The sequence below is a fragment of the Pagrus pagrus genome, assembly GCF_965226575.1.
Source record: "Pagrus pagrus genome assembly, chromosome: 10".
In the NCBI taxonomy this organism is placed as follows: domain Eukaryota; kingdom Metazoa; phylum Chordata; class Actinopteri; order Spariformes; family Sparidae; genus Pagrus; species Pagrus pagrus.
The window spans coordinates 20,088,650-20,101,536 of record NC_140194.1 but is presented as its reverse complement, the minus strand read 5'-3'; the positions used below and the strand labels follow the sequence as shown (position 1 = coordinate 20,101,536).

General features: G+C 39.4%; 1 protein-coding gene across 5 annotated transcripts in view; it reads left to right on the top strand.

The window, feature by feature from the left end:
• LOC311263352 (alpha-1,3-mannosyl-glycoprotein 4-beta-N-acetylglucosaminyltransferase C-like) overlaps positions 1-12,887 on the top strand; it is a 55,636-nt gene that overhangs the window by 8,643 nt on the left and 34,106 nt on the right. For 2 of the 5 annotated variants that reach the window (XM_084363344.1, XM_084363346.1), the window contains exon 2: positions 10,809-10,890. In XM_084363344.1, coding sequence (XP_084219470.1) covers positions 10,836-10,890 — 55 coding nt within the window. In that variant the 5' untranslated portion in view covers positions 10,809-10,835. Of the gene's footprint in view, positions 1-5,110; positions 5,430-10,808; positions 10,895-12,887 lie in introns of those variants that run through there. The other 3 variants (XM_084363345.1, XM_084363343.1, XM_084363347.1) reach the window with 3 other exon arrangements.

Below are 12,887 nucleotides of genomic sequence, written 5' to 3'. Positions count from 1 at the left end.
TTTTGGCAATAGATGTACTCAAGCATGAAAAGTGCAAGTAAAAGTCAATCATACATATGTTAACATGTATGTATATACAATATGCTATGGGTCAACTGATTATAGGCCTTTCCAATGATCAGATCCAATATTCAGCATTTTTCAGATTATCGTAATCAGTGTTTATATTTATCCAATTGCCAATCAAATAAATTAATTTTAAATGCACTGCTTTGGCTCTGATGCAGCATGCGATCTACAAACTATCTAGTGCCTAGAATAATCAAATAAAAGTAGTGGAGTAAAAGTACAATATTTTACTCCAAAATGTAGTGGAGTGTAAAATTTAGCAGAAAATTGAAATACTCAATTAAAGTAAAAGTACTTCAAGTACAGTCCTTGAGTAAATGTACTTAATTACATTCCATCACTGTGTGCCACCCAAAAAGTCAAAGAAGTCATCAGCGTTTTTGAAAGTCCACTTTTGAAACAAGTCCACTCAAAACAATTTGTACAATTTGAGGTATCACTTCATGTGAATGTTTCCATTTTCTTCTACTTTATACTTCCACTCTACTACATTTTGGGTGCAAATATTGTCCTTTTTTTATTTACATTTTTAAATCAATTAATAACTCTAAGTGTTCAGGCTTGTGTGTTTTTATTAAGAATGTAATATATCTTTTCTTAACAACCTCATATTTTTAAAATGGCTCTGGCATTTCAACTTTAAAGATTCTGACTAAAATCAGATCCCAGTTAAAAACTACAGTTGCATAAAGTGTAAAAGGACCTTAAATAGGTTTTGCACATTTTAGCCCATTAACTTGCATTCACTTCACATTACTGCTGACGTTCTTCCATACATACCTTTGTTCATCGATTTTCATCACTGGTTTCAGCTCATTTCACAATCGTATGAAAATCAAGTACCGGTGACCTAAATGTGCTTTAGATACATTATTCATCTCAGTGAACATTTTACATTTAGCTTTAGCTTTTTGTCAAAGCTACACATGATTGCAGGATAATAGTGAAGTGGTCTAAAATCTCTCGATGTTGGCATCTTAAAGAACGTTCTGACATCGAAGATTTGGGTTGACAGCTGCTAACCAGCATTATTTTAATGTAGTAAACAACTGCATTTACTCTGTGTTTTTCACAGCATCTACTTTTTCTCGTTATTTATTTTCTTGGTTTGATTTTTCTAACACGACAGCCCATGAATGCAATGTGTTTCTGCGGATGTTCAAATATTAGATGGCGATGCGTCCTTGAATGAATCGCAGCTTTTTAAAATAGGGCAGAGCTAGCAACAAGAAAATAACATAACTAAGTGACTGATGTTCAGAGGCATACACTATTGAGCTCTTTGAACTGTGTGTCTTTAGGTAATGCTACTGAGGGTTGGGAATTAATATAAATGAGTGGCTGCTTAGAAGATAGGAAATAAATATGAAAAGAAAAGGTATCCTCCGGTAAAACATAAAAATATAAATGCATGAAGCCAAGATTAAAACACGCAACAAGACAAATGTCTTTCCTCAATTCCCCAAAGAGCTCATCCATTACTGGAACTAACTGTAAATTTTAAAGTTGACTTTACTTGAAATAAGTCAGGAAACCAATTACCTCAGAATGACCAAATAAAGTAGACTATTAAATTTTAATTGGATAAGCTCAAAAGTTTTAACAACTTTTAATTATTAGTCTACTTTATTTGGTTTCCTTGATTTTTTTCTTTAACGTAAAGTCACTGCAGTTTCATCATAATACGATATTATATCAGTTCTTCGGACAGAGATACGAAATTTACCAATATCACATATTAGATTGGATTTGATTCAGGTGCCCGCAGATGATATGAAACAATATCATATATATCATACCATTTCATACAGGAAGCTGCAAACCCTTTCTTTTCTGGTTTTGGCCGTAGAGGAACATAACAACACTAAATACCGCAGTATTTACAGTCTCCTTTACACCTGAACAGCAAGGTTAAATGTTAAGGAAAGAGGAGCGCTTGGAAGGAAAATATGATAAAAACATGCCATTGGAATTTCAAAATAAAATCATGTCTTAGAGATGATTATATGGATCAATATTTTTACTTTGCATCAATATATTGGATCGTTGGTATTTGAATAGATATGTTGAGTCGGATCAATGTAACACCCCTAAAGCGAAGACATCTGCTAGAAGTCAAATGTAATGACATGTCTAACAGCACCCGTTTCCTTCATCACTGACAATATTTGTTTGATGTGTGATATCTGTCCTCCACTTTTTTCTTTCCCTTTCAGTCCAAAAGGAGCACATGGATAAAAACCTTGCCTCTGAGAATGGAGCTCTGCATGTTGAACCGTCCCACTGGTGCATAAATGAATCTCAAGACTAAAAAATACCGTTTATGTATTGGTACAAATCCCAGATCTAAATCTGTGTCTCCTCCAGGGAAATCTGCCCACCAAATCTCAACCAAGTTAATTGTATATTCTTGAGGCAAGTAAACAGACCTGCAGACAGCGATTCATATAAAACCCACAAATAAAAACTAACACGATGACAATAAGATGACTCCTGATTACCACGGAGACTCTGGTTCCCGATAAGAGCAGGACAGATGTTCCAGCATTCCTCTTTAATTTCCTGTTCGCATGAAAGCTGCTGCACTTGAATTAGGCTAATGCTTAACAGGAGTGTTGTAACAGCGGGGACTCTGTGTTGGTGCGTGGTGTTACATGGTGTGAACTGAATGATTTAGGATGCTTGAATTTTAAAACAGCTGCAGCATATCTTCAGATACACAAACGCGACAACAACGAGAGCTCTTCACGCCCTCAACATGAGCACATCTGCGATTCTGCTATTAATCTGTTTTTCATGCCGAATTAGGACGAATATCATACAAGGACATGGCAGAATATATGCAATCTACATTTTAAGGGGCTTGGAGGCTAATTATAATTGCAAATCGGCAACTTGACTCCTGGCCCTCTTTCGGCACAGACCCAGTTTGAACTGATCATTAAAGGCTACATCCACTAAAAATTCACAGTCCTCAGATCTTCTTACTGAGGGCAGTTTGATGTTCTGCTTGTTTTTTTAATTTGGATTTCTGCCTCTTACACAGAAACCATGTACATAAATAATCCATTATATTAAGTTACGGAGATAATAGACAAAAAAATGTATGAACAAAGGGTGGAGGTGTTGATGTTCTCTGACAGTATTTATATGAACTATATGGCAGGTGGGTTAAGAAGAAGAAGAAGTGTCAGCTGAATTTAAGAGAGTGTAAAACATTAAATAACCCCCCTGCATCAATAGGGCCATCAAAAATGAGGGAAAGTCAGGTTTTAAACACCTAATTTAATGGATTCCACTGGTGGAGTTTCTAGCAAGCTATTTTCTCATAGCTTCCTGCAATTCCCTCCAGAAGAGCCACTCTATACATTTGATGGTTAAATCTTCCTCCTCATCCTTGTCATTGCTGTTAGTGTTAAATCTAGTGTATGCTTGAAACAAACTAGTCAATATGAAGTTGTCTGTATATCTCAGTGTTGTCTAAAGTCGATAGGGATTATAGCTGTTCCCGATGAGCCAGCCAGGATAAAATGATGGCAGTTTCTGCAAACTATATATATGTTCACATTTGTACATGTCATAGGCCAGGTACCATATTGACATGTCTACAAACACATTAAACGTAATTGTCATTACATGTTTATGACCTGTATTTCATATGATGAGGAGGAGCGGATGGTGGCGGAGTTACAGGTGAAAAGGCTGCCAAGCCAGTGACCACAGTTCGAATCTGTGTTTCAACATTTGTTTGTGTGAAACCACTGGATATTTTTTCATGATTACTAGTTTATTGTTTTCATAATGGACAAAAACACACATCACCACCCTGATTAAAAAAAGCACAGAAAAGACCCTTCTTCCTACAGAAACTAAGGAAGGATAAATGAGACTCCTCAATTCATCATCAACACATTTTCCAGAATAGATGTAGTTAAAAGGGCATTGTTTTGTTAAAACCATAAGCAGTCATTCAGTAACACTTGGATGCAACAAGTTGACATGGAGCACCAAAATAAGATGAAACAATATTGAATACAAACATCCAAGACACACAAATATGGGTAATTAAGAAATACAATAAAATGGGACAGAAATAGGTTAATAGGAAAAGAAAGAAAGGCTATTTACGGCTATTTTTACAAGCTGGAATCGCCATCAACCTCTCGACATGTATGAGTGGCACTGTTCCCATTTCAAGTGATGCTCCTCCACCTTATCAAGCACGCTTTATGATAATCATTCAAGGGCCGCCAGAGAGAGGTGTGCCACAGATTTAGTGTCGTGCAGAGGAGGCGTTCCGTTCTCTGACCAAAAGTTTCCACCCTAACGTAAGGACAGTTTGGGTCTGATCAGCTAGTGGTGGAGTCAAGTCACTTAACACAGAAGGATCACCCAAAATAAACAGACTTTAGGAGAAAGTGACATCACCACTATAATTTTTTTAAGGAGACCTTGGGACATTTCCATGCCATGTTTGTTGTGACCGAAACAGGTATTTTAAGCCAAAACATCAGATCTGACAACCATGTTGTTTTAAGCATTATGATCCAAAAAAACAAACATGGAAATTGCTCAGCTTTCCCCAGAGAGCAACTACACTGTGGGTTTCAGCTGTTTGAAAACAAAACGGAGGTCAAAAAGGAGGAAACAGAACAGTAGTTTGACTGTTAATAATGGACTCATGTCTGTCCAACTCTTATACAGATGTTAGATGTGATCAACAGTTTTGTTACTTATTAGCTGAGATAGGCAGAGGAAAACAGATTTAGTGGCTTTCTGTTGCTGGGGGCGTTTAGTGAGGACAGATATCTTTACAGAAAGCTGTTAATGTGTCGTCCTGCACACTTTTAAATTTAGCTTTCCAAGTGCGGACACACTCTGGCTTGTGCAGCTGTGGTGCGATGCATTGCCTCTTTAAGGCAGACAATCCAAACACAGAGAGAGAGAGAGTGAGGGAGAGGGAGAGGTGGTGGGGAGGGTGTTGGGGTAGAGCGCGGAAGAGCGAGAAGTGAGAGCCAATAAGAGGCAGTGGGTGCAGACACACTCTGTTTGTGACACCTTGTGGTGGAGAGTGAGGGGGTGGCAGAGATGGAGAGAGAGGGGGGCACTGCTGGATAGAGAGAGAGAGAGAGGGAGAGATCAAAGAAAGAGACAGAGGAGGAGAAACAAGGATGAGAGATAGCAGCTCTGCAGCGAGAGCGAGCGCCCTGCCAGCCTTTGCAGCGTGTGTTTACTCCACTTTTCCTGAGAGCCGGTTATCTTCCCTCTGCGTGAGTCATGGAAGTGATTTAGGTGAGTGGAGCGGCACGGAGCAGCAGTGGAAAGCCACAGATCTGCGTGTGCGTCTGCACTGTGGGCAGGTAAGCTCACTCTGCATCTCTCTCTGGGTCTAATTTTCACTGTTTTCTCCTCTTAACTGCTTTTTCATCTCTGTTGTCTGTGAGGAAAAGTGAACAACTTCTGCAGAGTTTGGGTCCTGTTCAGTTTTCTTCTCCTTTCCCCCGTACACCCCTCTAATAGGCTTCGTTCTTTGAATTTCTCCTTGCAGTGGAAGGATAGTTTGTGCTCATGCAGGCTGTACAGTGGGACTGTGTAAAGTGTGCGAGGCATGCTGCAGTTTCTCTCTGACAGTCTGAGCAGCATTTAGTGTCTGTGTATTGACAGGCGGGCTCGCTGGGACTGAGGGTTGGAAGAGGATGAGAGGGAGATGAGTCAAATCTCTGCTTGAGGGACCGGGAGGGTTACAGCATCAGCGATGATCATCCCAATCTATTCGAGAGCTGAGAAAGAAAAAAGATAATCCTGCGCAAATAAGCCCTGGCTGCATGTCAGATTGTACACTGCATTTTTTTGTTGCGTTTTGCTTTTCGTAGCACAGCTTATATAAAAATGTGTGCATCCTGGATTCTGTTTGCCACATTGGCTTAAGAGCCGGATCTTTCCCCGGGCATCCCGTCAAGTCCACGCTGACTGAAGCGTGCAATCGGTGGTGTTTGGAGGTGTAGAGAAGGCAGGTGATCACAGATTTGTGGCTCAGCCCTCCTGAATGACAGCTGAGCTCTATCACAGCTTTCATCATGACTCAAGCTGGTAAACTGCAGCTCGGCTTGTGACACAAATCCCCGTCCCCTCAGCGATGTGGGAATAACCTGCCTTCATCTCACCGTTGGATTAGAGTGATTTACTGTTGCTCCCCGTCAGCCCAGCTGTGTTTGTGTGGGGTTTGACCTATAATGGTGCCTAATGGTATCATATGTTATATCCGAGAGGACACTGTCAAACGGGACGCTGTCGCCAGCCACATCTAGTTGTAATATGGCAGTTGTTATTAATGTTAGCTCTCCTCATGACCCCCATCAAAACTACTACTGGCAGAGGTGCTGGACAAGAATTAATGGACCTCTTAAAATTAGAAATTACATTTATTGCTGGCTGGATTTACCGTCAGCGAGGACCTCCATCACTCTCTCTCTCTGTAAAGGACAACTCCAGAGGATATTTTTGTCTTTGTTGGCTGGCCCACAAAGTAGTCCTCGACACAGGCTATGATTGAATGTACAAAATATTAGGGTCATCTCCAACATATCGATCTTCAGTCCCTTTCTCCACATCGCTGTTATCCTGTAGCTTAAAGATCTTTCTCATTGATTTGTCTGCTTCTCTTTAACTCCAGCCCCTCTGTTGTGATTGGTATAGATTTTATACTGAGAATCAATAAAGGAACACAGCTCTTACCTGGACTGACCTCATTCCGGTTCTCTGTGGAAAGAGAAAACGTCACTGACATGTTTTTAGATTAGGTTTGCTGATGTTTTTCTCGCTCTGAGTGAGTCGCCTTGGACTTTTCAAAACCTTAAACACTTTCTTTTAAATTCAAGTTTCTGTATCATAGCCGGTGAAATAGCTCAGACTCAAGGATCAATAAACAGGCAGAAACAATGCAAGGGCGCAGCAATCCAGCTTGTAAACAAATTTAACAACTTGTGCCGAGGCAGGTAGACTTACAAATCAGCAACATTTTGTTTACGTCAAAACTATTGAGCAAGCACAGAACTAAATTGGAGAAATGAAGATTTAAGAGCGTGCAGGGACAGTTGTTTTAGAACACAGTCAGTGTTTAAACTCTCAGTCCTGGTTTCATGTGCACTCACCCTAAAATCTGCTCCCACTGCTTTCTCCATAGTCCAGAAACTTTGGCAACCAGGAGAAGTCGTCATGCAAATTGCTCAAATCTAAAGGCGCAAATCCTCTTGACAGTGCAAAATCTGCATTGTGACGAGAAGTCTGGCTTTATGCTGTCAAAACTGATTTTGTGCGTCAGGATCTGTCCCTATCTGTTCTCAAATCTTGTGCTTTTACTCACTTACAGCCATGCCCAACAGTGCACTTGTGCATCACTGCAGCAGGGTGAGAAGTCAAACCACTGGAGGTCAGCGAGAAGCAAGATTTTCAGTCGATGTCAAGCTGCTCTTATGTATTAAATATTAAAATTCTCAAAACCGACAAAAGCCCAGCTTTTTTCCTTTTTCAATCTTTACCACGATCCCAATCTCTTCCACACCTAACCAACACTGAACTTTGTCTTTGGTGTGAGGTGGAGCATGGATACCCAACCAGGTGTTTTATCGATTAATGCTGCCTTGTGAAAAATGCTACTGTTACACAAATCGATCCATTTGTGTATAACTCTCACAGTATGATGACATTTTTATCTATGGTTTTTATTACCGACAGGGGTAAGTGTACCGTAGAAGTATGGGGAGCAGATTTTGATACTCACAGGTATTTTCCCCTATCAAATAATGCTCCCACTACAGAATCATCTTACAATACACTACTACATCCTCAATGGTGCAGTATAGGATGTCAAAACACGCCACACCTGGAATCTTAAATAAAGTTATAATAAGGAATCAAAATCTGCTCCCGATATTATTACAGTACACTTACCCCTGTTTGTAATAAAAAGCATAAATAAAGATGTCATAATACTGTGAAAGTTATACACAAATGTATCTATTTGCATTACTGTAGCATAAAACGACACAACCTGTTTGGACAAAAATGTAGAAATGATGTCCGTGTTCAGGTCAGGCAGACATCAACTGACAGCAGTAGTTACTGCCTGCTGTTACTGTAGTTCTGCATGAGAACATAGATATAAAATACATGTATAGACCTTTTTTTCATTCACAGTATGTGCGTTGAACAATGCTTTTTCACGGTCATCTACACTGTTAATATACAGGATATAAATATAACCTCCTCCAAGCTACAGTAGAAAAAACAAAATCTAAACAATTTTAAGATTATTTTCGCTGGAAGTGGGTTACAGATAATCAACTTAATTGGGGCTCTGTCTGGCCGAGACGTTTAAAAGAAGTCCTTTGCTTGCTGGGTCCCAGAGGCCTCTGTTCTGTAAAATGTTTGCACTTCTATATTTGAAAAAACATTGGCAGTGAATAAATGTCAGGCAGCAGCATAAACAAATTAGTAAGATATATTCTTATTAGAGGAGACAGGGTTGTTGAGCTATTCAGTGTTAGAAAACCTCCGTCAGACAAATCATGATTCAGGTCTGAGTCATTTAACATCAACAAATGTACCTTCCATCTGGCAAAACCATTATGCACCTCATAGTTAGTGATGTTTCTCTTCACTAACAAAACAAACAGAAAAAAACAACATTTATTCCATATTGGAACAATGGAGAGAATGTTTTCTTATTTTCTTGGCCTTCGACAGTCTGTCCCCTTTTCAGCTTTCCCTTCAACAAAATAAAGTGTGAAAAATGTGGAAGGTGGGTGGACTGCATACTTTTTAAAAGCAAGCAAAGTCTACACGACCATCTGCTCGCACCAGGATTTTACTTTTAATCAAGTATGCAACCTCGCAAGAACCAGACTCTCTCTCACTCTTGCAATTTAGCATCTTGTACTGAAAGCGAACAGAACACACAGCATAACATGTGAGGTGCATCATATTCAAGTCGAAATCCAAGCGTGACTTCACTGCCTTAAACAGATGCCACGTTTGGCAAATTAGTCTGAGGTTGCCGCAGGTTGCTTGTTGTCTTCCTGAGCGACGTGTTATCTCCATTTATTTTTAGATTTTCTATAACTTTGTTATAAAAAATGTAGAATTGGACTCACTTTACAGAGTGGAAGTGTATGTTAGTTCAGTTGACAACGGTTGTAACATGTATGTAAATGTACAGACATTATGTGTATGAGTATTTTCAGGGAGCTATTGTACCATGGAGCTGTTTTTCTTGTTCTGCTTAATTAAAAAGACATTTCCAAAGTGTTTTTTAAAGTTTTTGTCTACAAAAGCTACATATTGTATTCCTTACTCTTTTTTTTCTATCAATATATTTATTGGGTTTCTACTTTTACAAAAAAAAATATATATTAAAATCCAAATACAACTTTACACATGTGTATAAATGCATACATACATACATACAATAAACAACCCTTGTCTGTAAGAGGATTACATCCTTATACCAATTTATAAACCCCTGCACATATTTGCCCCGATACACACGTTTAAATAACTCGAACAGTAAAAACAAAACAAAACATAGTGGTTAAAAAGTTACTTTTAGTAAAGGCCCATCAGTTCATCAGAGACCATCCAAGTGCTATAAGCCAGTCCTCCAAGTTTGTAGGTTGTATGACCGCAATCTTGCAGATGATATAGTTGCCCTACTCAAGGCTCATTAGTTAAATGCGATCAATTATTGTTATTTATGTATTGTATGTATCGTCCCCACACTTTTTGAAACAGCATTTGTTTATCTTTAAGAGTGTATGTGATTCTTTCCAAAGGTAAACATAATTGCGTATAGGCCGATTAAAAAAAAAATCTGGCTCCAGCTCGAGTCTTATCGACAAGATCTCCTGCACTCAAGTTTCCTTGTTCTCGGACATAACCATAAACAATGAAAGAGTGTACCCTTATCCTTACAACATCTATTACATAAGTCTGGTGTATTAAAATTGAACTTGTTAAGTCTTTCTAGTGTAATATAAACTCTCATTAGCCAATTGTATCGCAGAAGTTTTAGTATTACCCGTCCGTGCTTGGGCTGCCTTACATGCACTACTCCACCAGAGGAATGCTTTATGCAGTTCCTTGAGAGGTAGTTGTGGGTACTTTGGGAGGAAATGTGGCTTTGTAATAGTTGTAAGGCACAAAATGCTGGGAACTGAGCTACATGCCGAAGCATCCTTGAGCAAGATGCTGAACACCTAAATTGCTCCTGATGCGCAGTTGGCACCTTGCGAGGCAGCCTCTGCCATCAGAGGGCCCTGGATGAACTGGCGTCTCGTCCAGGGGTGTACCCTGGCCTTCGCCCTGTGAGAGCTGGATTTGGCCCCAGTAGCCCCGCAACCCTCCGAAAGGGGGGGATAAAAGCGGCAATACCCCGCAACCCCAATAGGGACATAGCGGACAAGAGAATGAGATGAGATGAGAAGCCAACATGTGATTTGGTCAATAATGAGCCTGTTGTTTTTGTGTCTAAAGTCAGACGTAGTGTTTAAGAAAAGAGCACTTTCACTGTTAGAGTCTAATACTTAAGTCTGACTGAAAACGCACTCCTCTGTATCAAATGGCCAGACAGTTCATTAGAGGGTGTGTGGGTGAAAATGCATTACAGTCTTTTGAGCTTCAAAACTAAATGCCTCACCACATATTCTATTCTCCTTTTCTTTATGTGTCTTTTTCTTTTCCAGGCTGTCTCATTTCATCAGTAAGAATCCATGCCAGTCCACAGAACCCTCCGACCAACAACATACAACCTGACCACATTGGCAGGCAGGTAAGAGTTAAGGATTGTCAAAGATCATATTTTGTTTTCCAGGACGATTTAAAAGGTGCCTCAGTGTTCAGATTGTGAAGTGTTTTCTCACATTGTTTTCAAATTAGCGTTGATCGCACATTTTGATTGCTGGCACGCGTGCGACTCCTATCACCAGAACAACAGCAGCTTCACTTATCGGTCTGCGTCATCATTTCATCTAAATGTGAAAGTTCTCGGCTTTAATTGTATGCAAAATCTAAAAACACCCTTGTGAAATGGTGATTTAGGCATCTGAAGAAAGAGCAGCAGAGATCCTAAAATAAAAACACTCACTTTCTAAAAGGAAGGTAACAGAGAGCAGAAGTCAATGAGTTCTTTTTTTGACAAATCCCTCATGTTGAGTTCACAACATTAATTATTGAGAAGAATGTGTTTTTTCTAGATGACAGCAACTTTAACAGTTAAAAAGTTTCTCATCCTTTGGTGCTCTGATCTGCTGTGGAGACCCTAACATACATACGCATTAAAGATTCATCTAAACAGCTGCTCCTGTCTCAGTACAGCATGTGTTCACGTTCCAAACTGAGCAGGAAAAATCACATCTACTTCTCTCATGAACATCCCTGGATATTTTTTTCACAGTGATGAAGGGGAGAGGTTTTGGTCTCCACAAACTTAGCTGGAAATGCCCTGACATCTTACTTTCAACTCTCCTAGAAAATATCCGGTGGTTTCACAGCCTTATTACCTGTGACTTCACCGCCATCCCCTCTGCCTCCTGATATGAAAGTCAGTTCGTTAAATGTAATGTGAACGTGATATGACACATATTGTAGAAATTTTATCATAGCCTATGACTGGTACAAATGTCAACATATCAGTGGTTTGTAGTTACTGTACATGCAGAAGCCACAGTTGCTAATCAACTTACATTAACAATTAGTTATCAAAATTGTTCTTGATTGTTCAGTAATTGAGAAATGGATCAACTGTCTAATCATTTAAGCAATAAACTCCTACTAAAAAAACCTACTTTTTAATGAATTTGAATGTCACTCACTTGTTTTCGTGTTAGTTGTGAATTTGTTTGTCGTGATTTCAAACTCTGCCCAGAGTTTGACTGAATTTTGATCTAGAAGTACAAGATGAGAGTCAGAGGAGAGCAACACATCTTCAGCAATATGTCTGTTGTCTCCGGTAGATTGGGTTTTTTTTATTTTCTCTTGTGTTTCAAAGGCGTTTGATCTGCCTTCCTCTAACTTTTCACAACTTAGAGGAGGAGAGCCTACAGCAGTCCCACAAGGCTTAATTATCCCTCAGACTGATAACAACCTGGTAAGATGGGAGGCCAAGAAGAGAACAGGAACTAAGAGGAGATAGAGATGGTTGGATTAATGGAGATTGCCTGATATTACCTGGCCTCTGATCAAAAGACTGTGTTGGCAGGCGGAGCACATAATCCTCTCGATTTCTCTTCTCGAAGCCAAAAACTGCTGGTGCTGTGTAGCTCAATGGGAAGAGCAAGACATCACTGACCGACCTGGTCCCCAATGGGAGGGCCCATACTACTGTAAATAAATATCTGAAGGCGTGAATCCCATTAAATCTTTCATCAAATAGGTCAGGGTCCCAACTTCACAGTTCTGAGGCTGCTATTTCCATCTTGCTTTTTAATAACCAAGTCCATTCTTAAATTTGACTTAGTTATAGTCATATTCTCTGTGGATAGTCCATAGAGACAGTCAGTCTGAACTTTCATCATTATCTCTTTGACTTCTGAAGTACTGCTCAAAGTTGTCCGAATTGTTTTATTAGGATATTTGCTCAACATTTTAACTTTTTGTGTCGGGACAAGATGAGAGAGTAGTGCTCAAAAGACAAAACTATGACAGAAATGTAGTACAACTATGCATGTGATATATTTTTGTCATAACTCAGTAAATTCCAAAAGTAATGTCATTTTTTTTAAACATCCTAGTTTATTGCGCTAGTGAAAACATCACAACAACAC